Genomic DNA, 25,402 nt, shown 5'->3' with positions numbered 1-25,402 from the left:
ACATTTATAAAGAACATTTGGTCCTTTTACAAAAAGCTCCCTTTTAATTTAAATACATTTCTTATTTACAGATTAAACATAAAATATCATCTATAGTTGCAAAGCATATTGCACGTTACAGAGAGAAGCATTTGTATATTTCAATAGGTTTTTCCCAGAGTTTCCAACTCTAGATTTTTTTGTGTGTGTAAAAACATATTTACCTTTCTTGTGCATAATAAATAAAAATGCAGCCTGTGTTTTGCTATTTAAAACTAAAACAAAATACCTTTAAAAATATTATTTCTCTGCCTCTCAGTAAGAGGGAAGGGGGGTAACAAACAAATCAGGAAGGTCCACAGGTACTTAACATTCTCGCCAGATTCACATGTAAATTCAAGTGGGAACGTAACCCTGAGCCCTGCAAAACCTGGGGACACACAGCCCATCCGACTCGCCTTCTCACTTTCACAAGAGTCCCTGCCCTGCAGGAACAGGCACTAGAGAAGGAGCTGGATGTCTGGGAATGGAAACGGAAAGAAAGATCAAGACTTTTTTTTTCTAAAGTCCCTGCTCAGCCACTCTAGGGCTGGGGCAATCATCCGGCCCGACCTGGTCACCAGCATTAAATTTGCGGTCGGCAAAAAGAAAGAAAGACCTCTAGAAAAAAAGAACTTCTGATATTTTGTCTACAAAACCCAAAGTGAAGGATTACAGTTTGTAATCATTCATTAACTGAGCTAAGAAAATAGCTGAGAGGGATGTTTTTCTTTGGTGGAGGACACAGCAGGGAGGCGAGAGAGGAATCAAGCTGAGACCCTCAGATTGCATGTATCCAGCCAGGGAGCTAATTTCCATCTGCACAGACACCATCCTGGTGCATAAACACACACAAAACTATTGGACTGATGTGCACACGCCCCGTGATCCAGGACAGCCTCAGAACCTGGGGATTCAGTCGCACAGAGCAGTCACACAGAGCAAGTTCTGACGCAAGATTTCCAAGTTCTGAAGGGAAGATTTGAACGTGGAAGCTGGATTTCCACCAAGGCCAGGACAATTGGAGAGCTAGCAAACACTTCCTTCGTCACCTCCTCCTCCAGGAAACGGAGTTCCTCAGTCACAGCACCTCAGCCAGCGAAGCCTGCCCTGGAACAATTTAGAACTCTGTGGTGGGACATTTAGACTCCACCCACAAAGGTAGCTATAAGGTAGCTTCCCACAAAGGTTTGGCGAAACCACTTTCATTGTGTGAACCAAAGCAGAGTCTAGACATTAGCTACACACAGGATTGCAAGGATGGTGCAAGCTGTCAGCTGTTCCAAAGCATGGAATGTTTGGAATCAGGGTGCTCCTAGGGCAAATCACAAGGGAATTTCCCTGACACTCCCCTCCTCAGCCCTCGCCTTCCTGATCTCCCACGATCCAGAAGAAACAGCAAAGACCCTGAAGGACATATCACAGTTGTTGACACTCTGACCTTTAAAGAGAAAGCAAGTTTTGAACGTGGCTCAAAGGACCTTCTCCGTAACTAGCCACGAGACGGGCATTCTGGCATCTAGTCACTGACTACATGGCATCCAACTTCAGACTGGGCAGTCTGGAAGCTCAGCAACCGGGGTGAGAATGGGTCGCTCACCCTCGGACTCACGACTGGTACAAGTCCAGTGCCTGGAAGCCAAGGGGGTCTGAGACTTAATACAAAACATGTCTCATGCCAGCCTGTAGCCGTGAGGTGCCTCTGTGGCACTCAGGCCCAGGTCCCTGTTCCAGAGCGGGAGGGAGATGGGATACCTGAGCCCAGAGGAGGGGGAACATTGGGGTGCGATAACCTAACAGTGTGATCACAAAGGGCCCACTTTCTTCCCTGAGGTGCCCCATTCTCCCAAACAGCTCATTTATAGTCCCACCTTGGTTTACCTGGAGAACAGGTGCAGGGATGCTCATGCAGGTGTGTGTCTTTAAAAGGGGATATTTTGGGTTTACTGAGGCAATGAAAATATTTTAAATATATAGAGTATTCTCAAAGAAACTTTTCTGTTCAGTAGATGAGACAATGTTGACAAACAGAATGCTTCTGAAATGAAGAAAAAATGTAAAACAGAAGCATTTGATTTTTTTTCTTTAGAACATTTGCACAGTAAATGTTTAAAAGACAGAGGTGACGTTTATTACTGAAAACTCCTCTTCTAAAAACCTCAAAGAACTGAATTAGATATCTATTTTAAAACCAGCAACACTTAAATTTTCAAGAATAAAATTCCTCCCTTTTGACTGAAAATGCAATGGCTTACACAGCATTCCTTTCTAGCTTTAAAAAGACGAAAATAAAATCATTTGAAGTATCCTAGCGGTGACGGGTGAGCCACACGACAGGTGAAACTGGAGGTTTCTAAGAGACTTCCTACCCTTCTATTGAGGTTCATTTCAACCTCTGACGTTACAGGGAAGCCAAAGCTCAGGGTTCTGCTTTCTCTGAGCCCTCTGCACAGTTCAAAGAGACACAGTTCCGTGCTCACTAAAGAAATAATACCAACAAAGAAAAGAGGCGTTTTAGCACAACTTCCTCTTTATGTATGCTTGCTTAAAATATCAGGCTGAAAGGCAAGGACTGGCCAAGAAGTTTCCAGAACCTGCCTGATATCCATCCCATGCCCCTTTCGCTGTGGTCACACCATGTAGCAATACAAAACAAGGCGGTTAAAATCATAGCAGCAGCTGTGACATCCAGTGGCCCAAACCAAAAGAGTATAAGGCACCCATCAAAAGCCTGCATTGCACAGAGAAATGGCTCAAGGATGCCAGAAAGTCATCTGATCATTTCTTTCTCCCTGACTTAGCTGATTGGCACTAGACACAGGAAACAAAAAGGAAACAATTCCAACCCAAACGTGGTCGGAACTGATAATCCTTGGTTAGTAAATATAAGACAGATGAAAGCTCAGACGATCATAGGTATTTTTCTCTCCCTTGAAAGGCACCTGGTTCTGAAACTATGGGCGATCCTCAGGTGAGTTCACAATAAATGTAGAACACCATCCAAAAGATCTACCTGTTAAGCTCTTAAACTGTGAGGCGACAACTTAAGAGACTGCCTGTTAGAATTCGGATAAATTCGTGAGCAAATAATCTGTCAACACCGTGACGAACTGCATGGGGCGCAAATGCATAACTGGATGATTTTTCCCCATGTGACCGACAACCGTGGGTGGAGACCTGGGACACAGCCCAATTATCCAATAAGAGAGAGAGGATGACAGAATGCAGTAAATAGGGATGTCAGGGAAACCGCAGGCCCTGCTGCACAGAAATTCATTCACACTCCTCTGGCAGAGAGGCGGCCAGGCAGCGGTCACACAAGCGCCGGCAGAGAAGACTCGACGGATTCCACAGTAGGAAGGTCTGGAGATCCAGCCAAAGAGGCCCACCCACGGTGCACAGTAACATCCGCACGTCGTAAGAAGCCAACTCCTACGTACCTTCTCACTTCAAAGTACATCCTTAAGACAAACAGGGCATTTTATTGAACAGAAGAGAAACGCTAAAGTATCCAAGAATCTACCAGATGCGGCTGGGGAGCTGGACAGAGATTCCTACACCATCGTGGACAGCCAGACGCCTAGCCTCCTCTTCGGACTGGGTCTCAGCCTGGCCTGGGTTCAGCTGTTTTAGGTCCAGTTTCAGATGAGGCCACACAGGGGAGAGCAGATCAAATCAAGCCAACCATCTGGTCAATCTGTCGCATGTAGACGCTCTTTAAGGGCAGGGAATATCGCCTCTCGTCAGGAACACGATTGCACTAGAAAGAAAGTAAATGAGGGACAATTCGAATTTTGAGTTAAGACGCCATGTGTTAATTCCTCAGATGTGACTGCATGACCTCCCCTGGGGTTTCTCATCCTGGCACTGTCAACACTTGGGGCCTGTCCCGTGCACTGTGGGATGGTCAACAGCATCCCTGGGCTCTCCCGCTATATGCCCCCTGCCCCTAAGCCCCAGCTGTGACAACCAAGATTGTCTCCAGACATTGCTCAATGTCCCTTGAGGAGCAAAGTCACCTCCAGTTGAGGACCACTGATGTAATTTAATTTCCTCACTTCACAGGTGAAGAAATGGAAACCCAGGGAGGCTAAAACACATGCACCCAAGTGAAGAGGGGCCGGGACTAAAACCTGCACCCCTTGGGTCCTCAATCCACCCAGAATCGCAAAATATGTTTCAGCTACTTGAAAACACTGTTGTTTGTCTGAGTCTGTTGCTCTTCTCATCCACAGCTAAACCCAACGCCCCCCACTCGTGCTTTTTGTAGGTGCTCTGCCTTCTGCCAGAGCGTCCCTCCTGGGAAGCCCCCCCTCATCATTCCAGGAGCTACTGAGAGGCAACCTCCTGAGTGAAGCCCGCCTTGTTTTCCTGGCAGAATAATTCCTCCCTCTTCGGTGTTTCAACAGCGCTTCACACAGCCTCCTACTGACAAGCACCCGGGGGGAACCGGTCTCTACACTGGGCCCTGGGCCCATCCAGCACCAGGACCCCTCTGACCGGCCCGCATCCCTGGTGCCCGGCACAATGGAATCGGGTCTATCAGACAAGTGTCTCCTTCAGTATAAATCCGGGCTCCACCACGCGGCTCCACCGTGTGACCTGACCCTCTCTGTACCTCCCTTCTTCTGTCTGTGAAGCAGGGATATTACGTACCCACCCCTCACAGGGCTGCTATGAGAAGTTAGCATACTTAAGCATTTAGCACAGTGCTTAGCATGTGGTAAGCTCTGTAAATAAACGTTGGCTACGATATTCTCTCTCCTTCGTTTTACCCCTTCCTCTCAATCACGCTTTGTTCGCTTAATCTACACTCCATGGCCTAATATAAATTTCAGGGTCTTATCTATAGCTACAGAAATGGCCTCTTTCTGAGACTCTTCTCAAATTACCCAACCCGAGTGTGCCATGAATATTCTGTCAGACACTCTGGATGATAATGTGATGAGTAGTGTTTTCTCTTCCTCCAATTGCAAACCACTCCTGGAGAAAGCAACTTACATTGGAGCTGGAGTTGATGACTTTTAGCTCATGAGGTCTCGGCCTGTGCCCCGACTTTCCCACTGGGTCCCGCCCTCCCTCTTCAGAAAAGAACTCTTTCCAGGGTGACTCCCGGAGATGTGCGTCCACAGATACAATGTGTCCCTCAGTTGTAAACATGTATCTGGTTCCAGATTTGTGTACTGGATTCTCCTCATCAAAGAGCTAGTAGAAAAAAGAAAAGAAAACATACAATTGTAGCAGGTTTGGAACCAATTCATAGGGCGGCTGAGTTAAGACTACTTAGGGACAAGAACCTGCTTGGCTCTCAGGACAACTGGCGGAATCCCCAGTTGTGTTGAAACTCAGACACCTGGACTTCCCCGATCCCGCCCAGACCTAGAGATTAGAAAGCCCGGGCCTACGACCCAAGCGCCACTAATCTGCAAAAGCCCTAGATGATGCCCCCACGCTCTCCGGAGAGTCCCAGCGCTGGAATCCTGGAACCACCCCCAGCTCACACGCACCTAGGCCTGAAACTGGAAAAGCCTGGAGAGAAGGAGGTCGGTGGTTCATCCTTCACCAGGTCCCCAGGGCCTGACACACGTGCCACCGCGTGGCGCACTCCTGTGTGGGCTCTGAGGGCACAGGGCACCCCAGGCAGTCCTTCCTTCAGCAGCGGGCGTGGGGGGTGGAGGAGGGTGCAGCGGGGGCATCTAGAAAGGACCCCTAACCCAGGCGTGCGGTAAACGACGCATGAGGAAGAACGCAGAACTCTTAGAGACGGAGGAAACCTCACAGGCACCTCAGGTATTTTACAAACGAGGAAGAACACTCGGCACAGCTGCTCCGTGTTCACACGGCTCCCAGGATGAGAACAGGGTCGGCCTGGGTCCTCCCCCTCGGCCACCCCCCGCAGCCCTGAGTTCTTTCTCCAGGAACACCTTGGGGGTCTCCTCCATTCATTCGCTCCAGAACTTGCCCCGTGAATACCCCGGACCCCACGGCTGCCGGACGGGATGCCCGCCAGGCTCTCGGCAACTGACCGGACTGGCCGCACTGTGCAGTGTGGGAGACCTCGGTGCCCACAGGACCTGGTGGCAGGACCACGTGGCCAGCAGGCGGTCCCCCAGGAACCGTTACCTGCACTTCACACAACGTGTAACCCAAAGAGTGTCTATGTGTGTACTCGGCAGTGCCTCCCATACGAGGTCAGGAACCACGGAGCAGACAGCAACGTGCCTTTGCTCCGACAGTACTGCGCCCCTGGGCCGGCGAAATGTCCAGCCTGGAGCAGCGCCTGGTGGCGTATGTTAGATGGAAGGCGGAGGAGTGCTTCCTGTCAGCAGAATGGAGCACTTCCGGGGTTAATCTGACAACACACCTACCAGATACAAGTATTTACAGGTCTCGCTGAGGAAGAAGCTCTCCATCCGGTCCTCTTTGGATTTGTCGATGACATGATGCAGCGTAGCGTAGCCACACCTACAGAACAATCACCCAGTGAGGCCCACCTCTGCTCCTTCCCACCTGCTTATTAACTGAAGAGGCAGAAGTAGCCTATTCACAGAGCCACCAAGGCATCAAACACCCCGTGAGAAACAAATTAAGGTAGGTTTAAGGGCTGTCCTTTTCCAGCCTAGATTGTCTGCAAACTTCATTAAAAAGTGGTCTGGCTGCCGAATCATCAGGTTAATGGCAGCAGAAGGGGGGTGGGGGTGGAGGACAGTATTTGCCAAAAGCATAACAGGACACCAAGAAAATGACTCGCAGCAAATTCAAAAGGACTGATTTAAATTTCGTGTCCCAATACTTGCATAGACTGACTAATCACTTGATAGTCTAAGACAATATTTTGTAAGAAAATACTCACGATATTATAGCTAGGTAAAAAAAGCACATCTCAAAAAACTGAAATAGAGTTTTTATACATATATACACACATTATAGATTTATATATAAATATATAAAAGAGTATAAAACTACGTACTTCAATGCTGATGGCAGTTATCTCTGCAGGTGGAGATTACAGTGATAATATTCTACCTCTATATTTTCTATATTCCATGAACTTTTTAGTATATATATTATTTGTATAACAAGGGAAATAAGTTACTTAAAAAGAGCTCATATAGTCTGCTGGAACCCTACAGGAATAAAGGTGAAAAATAAATTTTAATTCCCACTATAATGGGCAGGTTCTACTACACAAAAAGTAAGCAATTTCCCTACAAAATTAACATTAACGACCTGTTCTAAAAAGTAAAATGCAAAATAGAATAATATTACCTCAGCACAACTCAAATGAAATCAAAAGTGGCCAACAGAAAAAGGATGGAACTTAGAAAACTAACTTGACTTTTGTGTACTTTTCCAGACTCTGCAGGATGTCCATTCCTACATGGAGGTAGAAGGGATTCTTGGTTGCCTAGAGAGAACACGAGAGAATGTGATCCAGCGGGGGCCTGGAAGACACGCCGTCAACACACATCGCGGTGATTGCAGGATGGTCCCGAGGAGACGAATCACTGTCCAAAGGTAGGCACGGGCCAGTTCACTTTATCCTGAAGGGTCGCGAATGTTACAGGATTAAGGTGTTCTGTTGGTTCACATCAAAGCGCACCTCCAATCTGCTTAACTTGAACGGGGTGGGGGGGGGGGCGAGAAGATCTGCCCCAGAGCAGATCAACTCCCTGCCTTTGGCTCTCGTGATCCCCATCATGATCAGAAATGAAACAACGCCTCACTGACAGCCCCATATCTGAGAACAAATCCAGTTTCTGTGTTGCCTCAGAACTCCCTCGACACTTAAGCTGCGAGCACAGGGGAACAGGACGTGGCCCCCGTTCCACCCACAGCACCGTGAGAAGGGCTGGGGGACAAGAAGACTCTCAAGTACCTACAGAGGCCTCCACGTGCTGTGCTCTCTAATCACCCTAGGAACTCAGTCCCCGGGTTGTTGCTTCCTCTTCTGTCACATGCTCATAGATGGTTTCGTTAGGGGAAAAAAAAAATTCTCTGGGAAGATGAGACTTTTATCCCAAAACTAGTTTGAAAGTTGGGGATCACCTATAATTCGTGCCCAGTGCCAACTGTGCAGCACCAAAAGCAAACGAGCACAGGGTCAGCTGTGTCTGGATTAGGAGGGCACACGGAGCAGCTTCTGAAGGCAGGGCAGAAAGCCACAGATTTCTCTGGATTCTAAGAAAGTAGTCAACATGAGGAAGAAGCTGCAAGAAGAAAGAAGCAGTGACAAAACAAAGAGGCATCAACCCAAAGGCAACAGACCTAAGCTTAAGAGGAGAACGCAGCCAGCACCCGAGTGTGTCACCCTCGCAGCGCGAGTGGCCGGACTCTACCCTGGGATCTGGGATCCAGGAGGCAAAACCAGAGGCTACCTCTCCACCCCTGAGAGCTTACATACAACTCACAAGGTCTCTCTACACCTGAAGTCACTTACCAGTTGCATAGGATTTCTCCCTTTTTCAGAAGCAAATGGCAAGGATTCGGTGCTAAAAAAAACTATGGAATAAATCTAAACTACTAATCCTACTACCAGAGCTCATGAGATCTCCTTGCGAGGGCCTGCCCACTACACGCGTCTGCCGAACGCACGGAGGGCCAGCTTCTTGGAAAGTGAGCAGCTCGTGCTGCTGAATTTGCGAATGGCTGACAACTCTCGATGTGTATATATGTACGGCACGCCCAGAGGTATAAATATCGGCCTTAAACCGTCGGGGAGAAGATCCTTCACAGTTAAAGTGACATTTCCTCTGGCATTCAAGTAATTCCACAAAAGAGGAACACTGTATGTGTTTTTGAACGATTAAACAAAAGTAGGCACTCAGACAATCCCAGATGGTTCCCTTTCCAACTAAGAAAAATAATTTTTTTGTCTGAATACTTTACACAGACCAGGGTTCCACAGTATATGAGGACAGAAATGCATCCCCCAACAAGAGTTTGGTCAAATAAATTTGGAAAACAGAGAGTACCAAATCTTCCTCTTGATTGAAGGATGTGAGAAACAAGCCCTGCAGTAAAGATACGACTCAGCTTTGCAGAATGTCGGGCAAACGCGTACATGACTGCAGACGTCTTCCCTGTCCCGTGCGACCAGGACAGACACTGAGCGCTAACAAGGCTCTGGGCCGGTGGTCACTCTAACGGTCGCTGTGAAATAACACTATTCCCCACCTGTCAGCAAGTGTTCCCTACGAACCAACTGCTACAGGTCTTCCCAGCATTTCAACACAAACTACTGTTCAACAAGCTCTCGTACCTGGTAGAGGAGATACGTAGACTCCACCAGCTCAGGTCTCAGTGGGTAGAAGAGCACGTCGGGGGCCTGCAGCTGCCAGTTGTACCTCTCGGGGAGGGCCCCGTAGCGCTTCCATATGGCGTAGTAGAAGGCGTGCAGGCAGATGGCGTCTTCCACGTCTCCTATCAGAACCTACAGGGAAGGCGCAGGTCACCAGGCTAAGACACTGTTCTCAGAGCGGCAAGACGTGACACAGGCCCTGGGCTTCCCCCTCCCCCTACCGGTCACCTGACCTACAAATGTAGCTGGAGACAAAACCAACCCAAAAGGAGCATCCCAGACAGACCCCCCACCCCCCATCTGGCCATCAATGCCAAAGCCCTGAGAACTGCACAGGACAAGAGGCTAGCTGTACTCGTGAATGGAGAACGGACAGCTGAGACATGAATCACCCAAAAGTCACACGCCGTTACTTTTCTGGCATGGCTTTGCACTGATTTAGTGTGGAGTAGTGCCCAAAGAGAATAATGGGGACGTACTGTGCTATTCACTTCCCAGATCTGAAGGAGCCAGAGAATGTTCTGGTACCATAAAAAGAAAACAGAGGGGGGAAAAAAAGCCCTTTCCCAATGACTGCTATTCCTTAGCAAACAGGATTGCGAAATACCTGCAGTCCTGGGAAGAAGGCCTGCAGAGAGTCAATCCACGTGTTCATCAGCTGCCCGCTGAACATGTTCACGTTGACGTAGAGGGGCGGGTCCCCTTCCCCCTCGTTACAGGCTTCCCGACTGAGGAGCCACGCAGAGCGGCCAAAGGGGAGGAAAGAGAAACAGCTCAGGCTCTGTCCCCCCAGCAGCCCCTGGCAGCTTCACTTAGATGGAATCAACATTAACCTTTTCTCCTCACTCATTCTTTAAACCTTTGGAGACAGGCTGCCTCCACCTCTCAATACAAGACTCTAGCATAAGATGACACTTACCAAAGGATAAAAGCTCTAAACCCAGCCATGGTAACACACTGGGATTTCACTGCATTTTGCAGAAAGCACTTTGACAATCAGGTTTGAGAAATACTTCCACGTAATTTGGTATATAGCATGGGTCAGTTTTGACCTGAGTGGGGAAGTCTGGTTATTTCTGCACAAAAAAAAAGAGTCTCTTCTCTAATAAAATCCTACACCACGGGCCTGGAGGAACACCTCAGAGCAAGAAGCTCAGTGATTACTACTAATTTAGTAAATTTAGGGGCTTTAAAAATCGAAAAGGATTGAACTCTGGCCAAACAGCCTCTTACTAAAACACATCACTTGAATGATCCTACAACAGCTAGGGTAGAAATGGGCAGGCAACTAGTAGCTATCACTTGCACTGGCCACTTAACACACACACGTGCACAAGGGAAGACCCAGGGAAGGCAGAGGCGGCACCAGGGTCGAGGCCGCTGCAGCTTCCAATGGTACTTCTCTTCTGCCGTCCTGAATGCACAACTGACAAGCGGCAAGCAAAGCTGTTTTAAACAAAAACAGAGGGAAAAGAAGGTGGCAGCTGTCCTTCCTCTCATCAAGTATAAAGATCAATCCTAACTTCTTTAGAAAGTGAAAGAACCAACACAGCTGTGCCGCATTACAGCGCTATGTGCAATTAAAACCAGCGAAACAGAGGGATGTGTCACTCTTGTGGCAGCCAGTCTCCGGGCGGCCCCCAGTGACCCCCGCCTCCTGGCTGTCACACCCTTGTGCAGTACCCTCACAGACTACATCAGCCCTGGTCTGTGTGACCAACAGTGTCCGGCAGAAGTGCTGGTTGTCATTCTGAGATTAGGGCATGAAAGCATATGACATCCATTCTGGTGGCGCTCTTTCCATCTCTCTCAGATCGCTCATTCTGAGGAAGCCAGCTGCCATGAGCTGCCTACAAAGAGGCCCACATGGCAAGGAACTGACACTTCCAGCCACAGCACGTGAAGAACTGAAGCCTAGGAGGGGACCCTCCAGCCCTGAGTGAGCCGTGACAAGGCTGCAGCCCTCACCAATAGCTTGTGGATGACCTCGTGAGAGCCCCTGGATCAGCCCAGCTACTCCTGGCTTCCTGACCCTCAGAAAATGGGTGAGATAATGTTTGCTGTTTTAAGCCACTAGGTTTCAGGGTAATTTGTTACGCAGCAGTAAATAGCTAATACACCTCTTCACCACCCCCTCAAATGACTAACAAACAACTAGGAGGCAGTAAAATGAGGGCAGAGACCAAAAGACCCTGTGAATCTATGTTGAGAAAAATACGAACATTTCACAATACATTCTATTTGCTTGACGGGACAGTAAGAGAGATGGTGAGGAGACATACCCTCTTCTTAAGTAGTTCTGAATACTCTTATATACAGCATTAAACATTTCTAGGTCTTCTTTTTCTCCAAAGAGAATGTAAGATTTCAAGAGGTATTCATAGAAGGAGTCCAGTCCGGCACCCAAGCCACTCTGCTTTCCGACCCAATGGCCCGTCTGAATGTTCACAACATTGCCTGTGAAAACAAGCAAGCTCGTCAGGGCCCCCGGGTGGGGGGCAGGGGGGCCTCCTACTTCAGCCCCACTGCTCCTCAGCACTTTCGTCCCTCACAGGAAAGAGGAGGGATGAACGCGTGGCCCTCTCGTCTTTATCGGTCCTATCAGCAGCATGGGTGGCCAGAGCTTCCTGAACATACAGTGTTTCAACACTGACACAAAAATGGGGAAAACATTTAATGCACAAGAAAACTAGGCTTGTCGTGTTGCTTTTCCAGGTTGACAATGCATTTCAAAAGCCTAAAGGGTGTTGTTCATCAGAGAATGATGAATTATATAATTTACATTATCTGTAAAATGGAAAAAAAAAAAAGAAAAACGGAAATAATCCAAATGTCCAACATCAGAAGAGTCAATGGACTGTCATATAGACTTTAAAGACAATAACTGTGAAAGCAAGATAACAACTTGAAACCACCTGCATGATTTGCCAAATGAAAGGCAGAATAAAAATATCTATATTATAATTTGAAAGTATACAAAAGTTGCACATGGGGCTTCCCTGGTGGCTCAGTGGTTGAGAGTCCACCTGCCGATGCAGGGGACGCAGGTTCATGCCCCGGTCCGGGAGGATCCCGCATGCCGCGGAGCGGCTGGGCCCGTGAGCCATGGCTGCTGAGCCTGCGTGTCCGGAGCCTGTGCTCCGCAACGGAAGAGGCCACAACAGTGAGAGGCCCGCGTACCGCAAAAAAAAAAAAAAAAAAAAAAGTTGCACATGACAGGCTGCAAGGACCTATGGAAAATTTTAAAGTTGACAGTTTGGGGTGACACTGGTAATGGGGTGACGGGGCAACTGTTTTGTTTCTACTGTTATTGTTAAATACAAAAATTCTGTAAATAAATTGAAGAACTTAAGGAACAGTAATCGAAGATCACTTCTAAAAAGCAGTGCTTTTGCAATGACACTCTAGGCTCCAGGACCACCAATCCAGTTCCTTCCCGATGACAAAAAGAAAATATTTCTCAAAATAAGACAAACAGTTACAAGAGGCAAACAACCTATTTTAAAATAACATCTCAAGCTAGTAAAATACTGATAATCATTGAAGATAAATAATGAGTACATAGGGGTTCATTATTCATTATACTTTTTCCTACTTCGTTATGTTTGAAATTTTCCATAATAATTTTTTAATAACATCTTGATCAAAATTCTCAAGGGAAAAAAATAAAATCTAATACAGGTTTAATCTGGGCTTTTAACCTACTACCACATGCCGTGAGTTTTTAAAAGGAGGAAGTCACTCTACCAGTTAACTCTAACTTCCTATCTTTGGAACCTTATACTGAAGCAATATAATCTGCCTCCAAGGCAGTTCTTTTTATAGCTTTTAACAATCATCTTCAAGTGGAATATGCCAAGGGATTCAGATCAGAAGGGAGCCCTCAAATAGGAAGAGCATTACTCTGTCCCATCAAACCTTCCACCCACCCTCTAAGTGAAAAGTCACAGGGAGAAATCAGATGTGGCAGACACTGAGGGAGGGCCCTTCTCTCTGAGCTGTCAATTTTCAGGTTCAGTGGTACAAGGAAGAAGGAGTGGAAAGGAGGGAGGGCCCCAGAGAAGAGGAAAGGAAAGGGGGCGATGTGCACAGTGCCAAGGGCCTCACAGGTGCCCCACACCTAACAATCCCGTATCGTTGCTCCGCAGGTTCCAAAGGGCTTTCACGGCTCGCCTGGCCACCCACTCAAACGTGGAATCCCCCAGCAGTCGACTCAGAATCCCAAATTCCACCAGCAGGGAACCAGCGCCGGCCGTGCACGTCTCATTATTACTGTCAGGAGGAACGCCTGTCTTTAGATTCACCTGGGGACAGGAAGAGACAAAGGATTTGTGGCAGAAGTCAAGGAACCCACAGGGCTAGAAGACCAGGTTACAGCGACCACACTCCACTCATGAACCAAGCTCACCACAGGGGGAGTCAGCCCGCTGCCTCCCACTTTACATTCAAAAGGAAAATGGGAGCAAGTTTAAGACACAAACAAGACAGTACGAACACCAGAGCCCTGTGTTATTAATAAGAGCAAGTCTTGGGGGAATCACTGTAACGCTATTCACTAATCTGCCTCTTCCCAGCAGGTTCTCTTCATGGGGACGCAGCACCAGGCTTTGGCACTGGCGACAAAGGCAAGCTGTGGAACCACGTAGAAATTTTAAGTGAGCTGCTATGAACTCACTCCTGCTCAGCAAACATTAACAAATCTTGGACTGGGAGAGAAATGAACCCAGCGAGCAAGTGACAGCCTGTTTGATCACTGAGGCTCAGTGGTCTGGCAATTCTCCACTGGTTGCTGACCCAAAGGCTGACTCAATTCTCAGAGGGGTTCTGGACTCAGTAAATCAGATGCCGCAAAGACAGAGTCTCATTCCAGACCTTGCATTTAAATCAGCAGCTAACTTACTGGTCTGTACAGGTTTTATTTGAAAGATCCACATGAAGTGTCCAAAAGAACATTTGCTGAGCTCCTATAGCGTACATGTGGGGAAATGGACCCAAGTCAGAAATGAAGACAAACTGCCCCCACTGTTTTGCAGCAGAGGATATAAATCCCACCTGCAAAAAGGATTAAGAATACAGAGCACAGGAACATAACTTCCTTAAGGGAAAGGATTAAGTCAAATATGTCACTGTGGGCTTCCCTGGTGGCGCAGTGGTTGAGAGTCCGCCTGCCGATGCAGGGGACACGGGTTCGTGCCCCGCTCCGGGAAGATCCCACATGCCGCGGAGCGGCTGGGCCCGTGAGCCATGGCCGCTGAGCCTGTGCGTCTGGAGGCTGTGCTCCGCAACAGGAGAGGCCACAACAGTGAGAGGCCCAAGTACCGAAAAAAAAAAAAAAAAAAAATTTTCACTGTATGCCCAGCACACAACAGGTGTCCAGTAAATGCTGAATGAATTAAAAACCATTTCTATCATATTTAGGGCCAAATTCTCTCAAGGACATGGCTTTCCTCTTCCGCATCATCCCCACTCCTTCCCGCAAATAAATTCATCAACAAAGAGTTTTAATTCGGGAAGGTGGTGAGTTGTTGACGCCGTCTACCTACCCGAGGGTAGGGGATCCCTGTCCTGGTGTTTTCAAAGGCAGGGAGGAGCCGCACGGCCAGGTCGTGAGCCATATGCAACAACTCATTATCATAATCCTTAATCGTCATGTCACCAAAGGGCTGCTTGGAGTCAGTTATTATTCTGTGGGCAGAAAGAAGGCTTCCCAGGACCCTAATGACAGGAAAAACAAAAGAAGAATAAAATCACGTTGGTTGTAACTGTGTACAATGCAGCTCAGAATGACAGAAGCAGGCTTGAATCCCCTATGGACTTAGCACTGCCTGAAATCAGAGGGACTGGACCTAATGACCCCCTGAAGTTCTTTCCAGCCGTGATAGTAAACGATCATTGTTAGCTAACAGCATTATGGAAAGGGAGAAAGCGAACCATCTTCTGAGGCTACTGAGAATAATCCCACTTGAAGTAGTAACAATGTTTAGTCATTTTCATCATCTCATCAGAAGGGAGTGTCCTAATCATTCCCAGAATAAATAACACCTTTTAGTATTAGTAAACTACTCTTGGTTTCTCTCACATGGGGAAAAAACTTAGCAAAATAAAAAACAGAAAAGAGCAAGACAACAAACACTAAGTAACTTTTGTAGTTCTGGCTGCCAAGCAACGTCCAATTCTCCAGCTTCTGCTAAACAGGCAAGGTGGGGAAGAGAAGGAGAAGGAGAGAATGACCCGACTGAGAGGCAGGCGCCCCCAGCTTAGATCTCACCCCTCAGCAGCCACGAGTTCAGGTCCCCCTCCAATGAGGTGAAGCAGATTGTGACATTTTTCAGAACAAATGTTTTCATAACTTTACTTTTAAATAAACACTACATCTGGAATGTTATGCAGTGATACAACTTTCAAAGTTTAAATGGAGTAGGAAGGCAGTCGCAATCTATCAAACTAAAAAGGCAAGATATAAAACATGAGCCCAGTACATTAGAGGGAGGGAGAGGGAGGGAGACCCAAATGGTCAGCAGTGGTTTTCTGCAGGCGGTGGGTGACAGGAGAAACTATGATTCCTTCAGAAATACACAGGGGTTTTCCTAGGACACAGTGGAGGAAATGAGACCAGACATAAAGTGAAATAATGAAAAACTCCTTTAAAGGGACATCTATCTTAAACCTGCATTACAATGTGTCTTTCTATTTGGCCCCAAATATAATTAATGAAATGGCAACTGTTTCAGTTTTGATCAATGCAAAGCAGGTGAAAAAGGGACACAGTGCCCACAAGGTCTGCACGGACTCCCTACCTGGACCCCGGGGCTGGTGGACCCTCCAGGAGTTTTCTCCTTACACACCCAAAAGCAGCCTTCAATCCGTTTGATGTACTATTTTACCTTATCGTGGCCTCAAAGACTTGGACGGTGGAATCTTTGTCAAATGACACTGTGTTGATCACTAACTTGACTGCTTTCTGGAACTCGGATGAATTTCCCATTATCTTTAAAAAGAGGAACACAAACCATTACAACGGCCTGAAACGACACTGAGGCTGCATGATCGCAGGAGCTGGGCCACTTCATCTGAATGTCTGTACGTGTGGTTTTGCCACTCATGGGAGAAGAAACACAAAAGGCAGAAGAGCACAGTTATCTCTTAGAACACATTCTGGGATAGATGGCAAGCCCATTTCCACCAAATTCAAGCATCCTATCTCCAAATGGCAAAACTGTGTCAGTAACTCCTCATAAAATCATTAGCAGCCCTCCTCGTCCTGCCCCATTCTCCCTCACCTTCTGTCTGATCTTGTTTAGCATGCAAGGCATTACACTTCCAGAAATTCCTGAAATGAGTAACAATAAATCCAAAAACTGAAGAAACGAAAAACATGGCTTTCCCTCTGCTCCTCAGATAATGCGACAGCTTGGGCGGTTAGCTCCCAGGAGACCGAAACATCTGGAAAACTGACTCCTTGCTTGTTACCCAGATGTCTGAACACTTTGGGAAATAGTGGTATTATCTTTTGGAGCATAGCATAAGACCAATGACATTCAAAACAAACAAAACATACAAATAACCAGCTCTACGTCCTTTGTAAGAAATGTTCTAGAATTAGGATTCCTATTTTGGGTGTGTGGATATGGTATCATTCCAAGCTTCTCTCTCTTATATGAACTGCAAATTGGACATAAAATTTGATAAAAATAACCTGAATAGAAATGCTTTCATGCCGTTCAAAATTTTATGACAATCCTGGCACTATAACGACATCATAAAGACACCAAAAAAAAACAAAACAAGAAAAAACAATTTCATTCAGACACTACTTATTTCAAGTATGTCTTATTTCCTAGTGTTTATTGATCTAGTGCAGCTTTTTTTCTTTTTCTCCCCCTCATTGTTATTTTGCTGTTACCTGCAGAGCAAGTACAGACGTTTCTTTTCTGGCTTTCGGTTCTTTCTTTTTAAAAGATTATGCGATCATGCTGCAAGTTGCAGCGAACAGTCAAGGGACTGCTATCATCCAAGTGTTTCCAAAGCACACCTGTTAAAGTTTGTTTAAAATGTCAGCAAAAGAAAAGGGAAATGTCAACAGAAGTAACACCTGAAAAATAAGCCTGAAGTGTACCTTAAAGACCGGATGTTCTACAATGAAAACCACAGAGATGGGTCTGTTTCCCTACAGATGTTCACCAGCAGCAAACTCTGTTACAGCAGCTGCAGGCGCTGATATGATCTCAGATCACGTGGAGGACGGCAAAGGAAGCCAACAGCTTTCAATGATATATTGTAATTTGCCATTTTAGACAGCTACGGAACAGAGTAACGAGGCTCTGAAATCGTTCATTCAGGCTCAAGAAAAGCTGGACTGCGTTTCTTTACTTCTCAGAGCCTTTAAACTGCTGGTGTGCATGGTGGCTCTCCAGTAGTGGGACAGACTGGTAGAATTTCTCAAGTTCATTTGGGAGCAGAACTCTTCTTTGAGGGAGGACACCCTTGGAATCTGTGTTGGGAAGTGCCAGGTTACTAGAAATTCATTTTCTTAACACGTATTTGCCCTCCTATCATGTATCAGACACCATGCGGTGTGGACAGAGTGCAGTGACTGTAACAGGGACAAGGTCCCTGTACTTCAAGAGCATGGCAGACGGATAAAAAGACACAATGGGGCAAAAAGAGAGAGGGTCAGGGGGAAAAGGTGTGCTTTCATAAGCTATATATGAGTCTTGGGACTTTTTTTAAAGCAACACTTGTAGCCTGAGTCAGCCTCTGGTCCCCTCAACAAGTTAACTCTAATCAGGGTGAACACACCCGTCCGGGCACATTTTGATCAGTGATGGTGGATGACTGACAGGGAGTAGCAATCACTTCAGAAGGAGAGATTGGGAAACTAAACTGCTGTGCAACTACAGCCTGGCAGAATGAAACCCCGGGCTCTCTGTTAGACCATGAGCCTAGGGGAATTGAGAAGGACCGCTCCAGCTCTTCCCAAGTTCCGGTAATTCTACTACTAGCAAGATCTGGGACAGCTGTAATGCAAACTTAGCTAGCGTTACCCAATTCTAACTCCCGACAGCTTCAAACTCTGTTTAAGGAAAGTTAAAATGCGGGATTTGGAATCGACTACAGTACAAATTTTCTTATGGTAAAGGTGTGCCGGACAACGGAGGAGAGCAAAGAGGCAGTAGAATCGTGGTTACTAAGGAAATTTTTCAGCGCTACGCTGGGATATAGTCCCTTGCTGTATTCTACAGCAAAGGGTCGTGAGGCACACCAAGCACACACGGCAGCCTGGTAGCAAGAACCATGCCTGGTGCCTGACTGCCTTCCACGTGCTTTGGCTCATCTGTCTAGAGGCCTCCAGCTGCCTTGAGGGAAACCAGGGCTGAGCATGTAAAGGCTGCTCCTGAGCTGGCAGCCCAAGTCTGGAGGGGGTAGTGTCCACAAAACACGGACAGCAAACAAAACAAGAGTGTTTATACAGAGGGTCTCTGCGCAGGGGCTGGAACCAGGGCTCAGACTTGATTTTGGGGAGCCAGTAGCTGGGGCACATTTCAGGGGATCTTGTCCCCTGGAGATCTTGAAATCCTGAGATCCTGTCTTTTACTTCTGAAGTCTTAACTACAGTAACTGTATACTGGTTCCTTTAAGGAATAAGATAGTGGGGACCCTGCAGAAAAATAGGTTTCCCCCAAAACAATCACATTTTCTTTTTTTTTTAAAAAACATTTTTTAAAAATTTATTCATTTATTAATTTATTTATTTTTGGCTGCGCTGGGTCTCTGTTGCTGCCCATGGGCTTTCTCCAGTTGCGGTGTGCGGGCTTCTCATTGCAGCGGCCTCTCTTGTTGCGGAGCACGGGCTCTAGGAGCACGGGCTTCAGTAGTTGTGGCACATGGGCTCAGTAGTTGTGGCTTACGGGCTCTAGAGCGCAGCAGGCTCAGGACTTGTGGCACACGGGCTTAGTTGCTCCACGGCATGTGGGATCTTCCCGGACCAGGGCTCGAAACCGTGACTCCTGCATTGGCAGGTGGATTCTTAACCAGTGCACCACAAGGGAAGCCCAACGATCACACTTTCTCCTCTGCTTTTTTAGGAGAATCACATTTCCCCTCATCTAACCTTCAATGTTCTTCTTGCTCTCAGCATTAAGCTCATTAAAATAAACAATAGCTATCAGAGCTATGAATACATGTTGAGAATCACGTTTCCTGGAATTCTCATCCCTGGGGGAAAGTAAGGGTAATTAACTCCAAAATATCTTAATTAATTTTTGAAAATAATAATAAAGCTGAACACTTACTGCAAGTGTATCCAACGCATCAACAAGAGTCAGTGAATAATTCCCTAGGACATCATTGATGTTCAGATTTGAACTGAAAAAGAAAGAAAATTAAAATTAAACAAAGGTACTTTTAAAAGATAAAAGAGGCAACAAAACTAAACACTCATCAGAAACTAAAATGGCTGGAAACTTATTTATTCAGGGACTACTGTGGGTGGATCAGTACGGCAATGGTCCTTCTGCCTCACAAGGGACAGTCTCTATAGTGGCACAGAATAGCAGAGACACACACACTTATACTATAGTGGAAAGAACACAAAACGGGAAGTAAGGAAATGGGAAACAAGAGTCATTGCCCTCTCCAAGATACAGTTTTAACAGCACAAATGACCTTTCTGTCCAGCTTCAAAAAGCTCTGATTTCGAAATCATTAGGAATGAAAAAGGAGAGGCCCTGTCACATGACCTGCAAATAAAACTTTAATACAGAAATCAGACACTGGCGCAGATTACACACACAAAGCAGCAAATAAATACCTCCGTTACAGGCTCAGTATCACTCATCTGTCCTTGGGGTGGGGGAATAAATTAACTGCTTTGTATCATTTTTTCCCTAACATACCACCCAAAGAATCCCCACCAGCTCCATCAATTGTGAGGAGCTGTTGTTTTACCATGAACCAAGCCAGGGCTTCTCGTAACTGCAGCTGCATTAATGATTCTACCACACACCTCCTGCCCCATGATCAACACCAGTCGCCCACTGTGAAACAATCTTAAGACACCAACTTCAGGGCTGCAACGAGGGTAACTGACAGTTCTTTACAGCACTAAAAACGACAAAGATAATACTAATACATCTGGGAAAGGTGGGGACGGAGAAATAGTGCAAGTCATAAAGTCAGCTTGACAAATTCTAGGGAGTTCAGCTATTCCTGTCCCGTTCCCACAAACCCTAGAAAGCAACTGCAGAAGCTTGAAAAGATTTGAAAGTAAGGAGAGAAACGAAAAAGATGAAAAAGATGTAAGTCAGGAGAGAAAGAGGATGACTGTTTCAAGATTACGTTTATGAAAAACCACAGTGAAAACACCCTAGTTTTATCTTCAGCAACTGATTCACCGTCATTATGACGTCTTCCATCAAACCCCAGACCACGTCACCTGCTCCGTGGCTCTCTCTGATGGGTCCTGTCTCACTTCCCTACGGGCAGCATCTCCGTGTTCCTGTTGCTCGCCCTGCTCTCTGAGAGGCCTCCTATGTGCCTCAGCTGGGGCGAAGTGGGCCCCACGTGAAACACACCTCACATCCGATTTTACCTGAGCCTTTGTTTTAGGCTGATTACGTCACTTAATCTAGGACAAAGAATGTAGGGCAAAATTGTACCTCCTTTTTTTTTTTGAAACAAACTATCTAGAAGGGGCGATCTAGGAACCAGGGCTCTCACATGTCTCTCCCAAGCCACGAGGCCAGCACACCACACCTGCTGAAGAACCGCACCTGCTGCTTCTAGCTGTCGATTCTTTCTGAATACATGAATATGATTGCAGAAGGTCCTCTGAAGACGAGAGCTGTGGGTTAAGCTCAGCCCTTCAAGGGCAGTGCCAGCCAGAGAGGATATAGGAAGTGTCAAAAGCTGGAGGGGAAGGCCAAAGGAGACAGGGAGATCCTCAGTGCTGCCCACTCAAGAACATTCTACTGAGCTGAAATATCTACCTCCACTGGTCTGCTGCTCAGAAACCAGGAGCTGCCTCCAACAACCCACCTCATCCCAACACGGGTCGCTCATCACCTAGCCTCCAGGCTGGATGCTGGGTGAACCCCATGGGACCACCCTCCCCTGAGGCGTATCACCCTTTCCACCTGCACCGGCCCTGGAAGGGAGGACTAATCTGGAGCAGTGCACTCCTTCCCATGGTTTACTGTGCTTTTCCTTTCAGGCTATAACTACACCGGACCCAGTTTTAAAATACTTCTCAATAGAACGCCCAAGCAGCCACGACAGAGAACAATTATAAGAGTTGGCACAAGAAAAAACGTGTTTGTAGTAACTGTTGGTTCCTTCTCTCCACTCAGGCAAATCCACTCAAAGATCCAAGGCGTTCATGAAAACACTTCCAAATTCTTTTCTACCAGATTGTTACACACTCTTTCAAAATGTGCCAAACTAGAAAAAAGAAAAATGGGGAGGGCAGGAAGGAAACAGGAGACTCCACAGAAGCCTGTTGGCCTAACGGCACCAGATTACCGGGCATCCATTGAGGCCAGCCCACCGTGCAGGCGAGACGGCGATCCGTCTGTCCTGTGCAAACCTGACCAAGAACTCAAACTTCAGGTACAAGGCTGGGTTCAAAAGTGCCCATCTTTCCACATAACCAGCTGCCGAACCACGACGGCTCTCCACTTAAGATACCCTGTGTGCTTGTTCGTGACATTCACCCCACGCTGCATTTTTAAGGTTCTTATTACCCCCAAACAGAGAAGATGGAGAAAACTATGGCCTTTCACAGAAAATTTCTGGCGACGCAGCTAACATAATGCTAACATAGCATGTTCAAAATTAAACGCATGTGTAAAAAAGAAAAAAAAAATTCCACATATACTTAACCTGTAACAGCTGTTCAGAAATCTACCTGGTGCTGTGTAGGCACAGAGGTAATATAAGAAACAGTCCCTGTGTCCCAGGGATTGACAATCTGGGGAGACAAGACAAAGGGAAAGGAAGGTGAACACACAACAGTACTCAAGTCTCACACGATATTAAAAGGTGGAAAAGCAGCTCAAAGGAAAGGAACCGAAAGGAGAACTGAGTAGATCAAGGACAGTCATCTTCAAACAGTTCAATGGTGTCATGGAAAAAGACTTGAGCCTGACTCTGAGGGAAGCCAAGATTTTAGGAAGAAAGGGGAATGCAGAGCAGGCCATCTTAAACTAGGGGTGCCTAGGAACGAGTCGGTTTAGGGGCCAGCATCGGTTTGGTTTGATTTGCTTTTTTGTTTGAACAGCAATATGGTTGGGGAGAAACAAAGAAGGGTCATGCACCCAAGGTCTGAACTAACGTTATTATTCATGAGACTGCAAAGTTTCAATATCCAGACTTACTTGAAGAAACTTTTGAATTTGGATCCTCCAACCCAAATCGGGGATGTGAGAGGAACTGAGTTTACATAGTGATTTGTAGCTGGACAGACACGTTTGCTATTTTTAAAAAAGTGTTCCGGTTTTATTTACTTCGTGTCAATACTCTTCATCCTACCTCCAGTCAAACAAGACACGTAAGATAAGCCTCAAGTAAACGTGACTAAAAAGAGAAGACAGGCACATTTAGCACTCATACTTTGTTTCTGTACTTTGTACATAATATTCTAATGGCTAAGTTACTCTCTTTTTTAAGTGAGTCATTAGAATTCACTTGACAGTAATCATTAGAATACATTTGCTTAAAATAAATATCTGAAAGACTTTTTATTACCAGTTATTTATTTCAGGGATGTAAATGTGGCCTGCTCTTTTCCTGCAAAGACTAAAGTCTGAGAGGAGTTAAGTGAAAGGAAAAGGACTAAGAAAACTTAACTTTCCACTCTTTACGAGCGGCCAGCGTGAGGGTCTACTCAAGGCTACCATAACCCCAGAGCTCTTTCACCTTCTCAAAGACACCAAGGCTGACCAACCGAAAGGGCACAACCCTTCCCACATGGCATCCCCTCAATATCTCTAACTCCATCTTTCCAAAAGCAATATATCTGTCTCAAAGCAACCTGACCTCAACTTATCCAGACTGTCACTGAACAGTCAAACCAAACCACTCATCAGCAGATGTCATCCCCAAGCAAAGAGAACTAGTTAAGCAAAACAACTCAATTTCCTAAAATCTGGAAAAGCCTAGTAATTTTTTAAAAAAAAACTTACTTAAAATTTTTCTCAAAAAAAAAAAATTGAGATAGAAAATACATTTCTATGTATAAAGCCTGACACAGTGAAACATGAAAAATATAACTCATCAGTTTCCTACAACTTTAAAAAGGCCAAGTCTTTTTTAAGTTAACCTGGGATGTCCCCCTGGCTTCACTAAAAATCATGCTCTCCAAATGCAATTTAAGACAAGAATCTGTAGATAATCCAACCATTTTTAAAACTCTTTAAGTCCCTTTAGTGTATGGGCTTCCTTTTTAGGACCTAAGGACTGGACTCTGCTGCTTTTCATCAGGTGAAGGAAAACACAGGCCTCAAATGTCCACAGGGACCAAGCAGCTCAACTCCTCCACTGCCAAATGAGGGGAGCGGCCGAGAGAAAGGCAGCCATATCCAGCCTGACAGGGTCAGTGTCAAGGCACACCGGTTCCCTCCAGCTAGGAGGTCCTTAGCTGGGTGTGCTGTCCTCTTGGACTCTGATGTCATCAGCAGTAACCCTTGAAGCTCAGCCTCTGCAAACACGGCTGATGGAAGGGGAAGACTGGTAGATCTTCCCTGACAGCCCTGCCACCAGGGTGGGGGAATTTATGGAACAGACCCTACAGAGCAAGGAATGTCATCTTGAGCATCAGGACCCCAAATCTGGGCCACGCAGCCTCTCTCTCTCCCTTCCATCTAACCATCTCAGCCTAAGGAGCCACCCCTGTGATAAAGGAGAAAGGCTGTAGCCCTGCTCTGCCTCAAACTCACTAGATGGCTTTAGAAAGTCCCTTCTCAGGATCAACTCTTGAATTTTTATATTTTTATACAGTAAAGTTGGAGTTGGCTAGGTGGAGGGAGATAAGTGCCGTTTCGAAGCTGCGCTTACAAGGGATTTCATTTTGATTTGACTTTCACTTGGAGAAAGGATTGCAGACGGAAGTCTAAGGCCCCCCAAGCCACCCCTCGGTACTGCCACTGTCCCTTCCGGTCTCTGGGCCTCAGTTTCCCCATCTGTAAAAGAGACTGCGCTGACAGCTGTCCAGTAACAGAGATTCCAGGAGAAGCAAGAGCAGGACAGCCACCGGGCCGTCCACGCAACCCCCAGCCCAGGCCGACCTCAAAGGGGGTCGGTCAGCCGAGGCGCCGGACGGGTGGGCGCTGCCCCCAGGACCCTAAACGCCCGGGCACCAATGGGGGGACCCGGAGGAATGAAGGCTGCACCCGCCGGGAGAACGGAAGGAAGCGCGTGCGGCGCGCGGTCCTGGGCGTCGGGCCGGCGCGGGCTACTCACGGGTCCCCGCGGTCGGGTCCTCGGCCGCGGCAGTGGATGGGGTTGAGCTCGTCCTCGGGGAAGGCGTGCGCCATGTAGTTGTCGTAGCCGAACACGAACATGCCCCGCGCCAGGTCGCGCATCTGGGCGCGCAGCTGCGGCGGGAAGGCGCCGCTGTAGCGCTTCTCATACTCGTCCCGGCCGCGGCCCCGGCCGCCCAGCACGTAGCCCCAGTGGCCTGGGCCGCAGACGTCCGGCCCGGGCCGCCGCGGAGCCCGCCGCCGCCCCGCCGCCGCCCCAGGGACCTGCGGCTGCAGCCACGATGGCCCCGACGGCCCCCCGGGCGTCCCGGGCCGGCCCGCGGGCCCCGAGGCAGGAGACTCGGGGCCGTCGGGGCCCCTCAGGCGCTGGAAGCCGAAGCTGAGCGGGAAGCGCTGGTAGAAGCCCATGCTGGGCCCCAGCCCGAAGACGAGCCATAGCACTCCGTGGAGGCCAAGCCGGAGGAGCACCAGCCCCAGGACGAGCGCTCGCCATTGCATGGTCGCGCGGGCGCCGCGGGCATTATTTACAAACGCGGGGGGCCTTCCCCGCCGACCACCGCACCCCACGTCCACCCAGTAGCTCCGCTCACTTCCCCTTTAAGGAACT

At 47.4% G+C, this 25,402-nt stretch overlaps 1 protein-coding gene across 1 annotated transcript; it reads right to left on the bottom strand.

The window, feature by feature from the left end:
- On the bottom strand, positions 1-25,402 carry EDEM1 (ER degradation enhancing alpha-mannosidase like protein 1). The gene is made up of 12 exons (XM_082663163.1): positions 24,776-25,402; positions 19,612-19,684; positions 16,204-16,307; positions 14,863-15,034; positions 13,440-13,623; positions 11,602-11,776; positions 9,927-10,047; positions 9,281-9,451; positions 7,353-7,426; positions 6,387-6,483; positions 5,020-5,223; positions 1-3,778 (listed from the first exon to the last, which is right to left on the bottom strand). Exons 1-12 carry the CDS (start codon positions 25,291-25,293, stop codon positions 3,689-3,691), a joined length of 1,983 nt encoding a protein of 660 aa, XP_082519289.1. The 5' UTR covers positions 25,294-25,402; the 3' UTR covers positions 1-3,688.

The sequence above is a fragment of the Grampus griseus genome (genome assembly GCF_964374135.1).
Source record: "Grampus griseus genome assembly, chromosome: 10".
NCBI lineage: Eukaryota > Metazoa > Chordata > Mammalia > Artiodactyla > Delphinidae > Grampus > Grampus griseus.
This window is presented reverse-complemented; position numbering and strand designations above follow the sequence as displayed.